We start from the raw sequence: 2,059 nt of genomic DNA, 5'->3' as shown, positions 1-2,059 counted from the left end.
GTCCCAGCCCCAGGACTCGCTATCACTGCCAACTAAAGAAGTGTAGCCCACCGAGTGCAACGGGGCATCTGCTGTGGCCACGCCCACCACCGCATGTGTGCCCCGTTGCCTAGCAGGCCAATGGATCCTCCAAACGTGGAGTCCTCGCGTGTATCCCACCCTTCCACGAATGCCATCGGTACTCTGGGCAACAGGGTGTCGATGGAAGGTGAGTTTGTCATCGTCCTTGATGAAGATATTAAGCGAGCGGTCGTCTGGGTTCCAGGCATGTCGGAGCTGCTGCTCATACGGAGCGGGGGGCATGTCCAGGAGTAGGTCCAGCCGGGCTGGCTTGAAGAAATCCGGCCCTCTCAGTTCCCTCCTCAGGGGTCTGTAGGACGGCTCCCCTCGCACATCTACGGACTTGATGCTCCCCGAGATCTTCTGGCCCATGGCTTGGCTGGTTGGAAAGGGGTAGGGAGGAGGGGAGAGGGAAGGGGTGGTGCAACGCAGGGGCTGGGCTTCTGGGGTCCGCCGTTACCTCATCAAAGCACCAAGACGTCAGCCTGAAGCCCCCAAACCCCCGTCAGCGTCAGCGGTGGCGAAAGTGCCAGCCTTACTGAAGCCCTAGGAGAAAGCACACCAACATACAATGTCATTAAAACATCATCAAAGAGTCCGCGGGCTGGTTTTATGAGTGCATCTAGAACTAAAAGTGTGAATCTCAAAGGTGTTAAGGATAAAAATGGTAACAGAAATAAAGGAAGCACATAAATAAGAAGACATGAAGATGAGCAGAAAGAGAGGATCATGGCCAACCGCAGCCTGACAGCATGTGAGAGACTGCGATGGGGAAGGATGTAATAATGAGTGCTGCAGGTGAGAACGAGACACCTTCTGTATGACATACAGAAACACTGAAGACGCACATATTCACGAGATTCAATCACTTAGCAGATGTATTTTAATAAGGTACTTTTCAGAAAAAAAGGCAATAAATAAATATAAAAAAATAACTTGAAGAAAATGTGCCATAAGGTGCGGGTGACTACCAGAGCATTGCTAGGATATTTTCTGCGATTTTTACACCATTATTTTGCAGTTGCTAGGGTTTTCTGGGTGGTTGCTTGTTGGTCTGCATGATTGCAAGCAGGCTCAAGTCAAAAGAGCCCAAAATCCATATGATATTCTTCTCTCTAAATATGGCTTGGAAGTTCAATGTCTCCACCAATGTAAAATTATTTTGATTGTCATTATTATTATTTTTAATGGGCTTTTTCTTTTTTATAGATAGGACAGTAAAGAGACCACAAGAAATCATTATGAGGAGAGAAGGGGACGGGATCGGCAAAGGACCTCGAGACAGGAATCGAACTTGGGTCTCCGTGAGCGTAGTTGCACTGTAGGTCGATGCACTAACCACGAGGCTGTTGGCTATTGTGATTATTTTGATTGTTAATCTGATTGCATAAAAGTGTCATTATCAGTCTCTGCTCATTGAAATGCACATTTTTAGGCATCATTGGTGTCTGTATAACATAAAAGGCATGGGATAAGTTACGTGCAGAATATGTGCCTTAAACACTGCCTCAATAACTCTAAGTATGAGCATCAGCACTAGGAAAAAATGGAAGCCAAAATACGGCATTATTTATTTCTATGTTCCTGTGAGAAAGGGCGAGAGAAGGAAAAAGAGAGAACAAAAGAGAGAGATTCAGTTCGCATCAGCCTCAATGTCACAAAAATACCTCCACATTAAAAGCCCATTTTAAAGTGTGCTGGAGATGCGATACTGATGTATGAAACGCTAGCAGGAACTTCCTGCTACAGTAAGTGATGCATGGTCTTTTCCTGGAATAAGAAAGTATCAACCCACGAAGCAGCTATAAAAAAAAGACAGTTAGGGGATGTTTACATAAACTGTCTTATTATGTCTGTTGCATCTGACCGTTGCAAAGTATCTAGTGCCATGAATGCAGTTTCAAAGAAGAAGTCAAAACGTTCAACTTTGAAAAACAAAGCATAGTGATAAACAGCAGTATTTAGCTGTTTCCATATGTCAACGTTTATTTCACTACAA

The 2,059-nt window shown here is 45.1% G+C and overlaps 1 protein-coding gene across 1 annotated transcript; it reads right to left on the bottom strand.

Annotated features, from left to right (window-relative positions):
- Positions 1–6: 6 nt before the first annotated feature.
- LOC107683177 (SPRY domain-containing SOCS box protein 4-like) lies at positions 7–848 on the bottom strand (the record flags this gene model as incomplete). Its single annotated transcript, XM_016479249.1, has 1 exon — positions 7–848. A coding segment is annotated over exon 1 (426 nt), but the record flags the coding sequence as incomplete, so codon positions are not given.
- Between the last annotated feature and the right edge of the window lie 1,211 nt (positions 849–2,059).

Source organism: Sinocyclocheilus anshuiensis, unplaced genomic scaffold (genome assembly GCF_001515605.1).
Source record: "Sinocyclocheilus anshuiensis isolate Anshui unplaced genomic scaffold, SAMN03320099.WGS_v1.1 C33011526, whole genome shotgun sequence".
Classification (NCBI taxonomy): domain Eukaryota; kingdom Metazoa; phylum Chordata; class Actinopteri; order Cypriniformes; family Cyprinidae; genus Sinocyclocheilus; species Sinocyclocheilus anshuiensis.
This window is presented reverse-complemented; position numbering and strand designations above follow the sequence as displayed.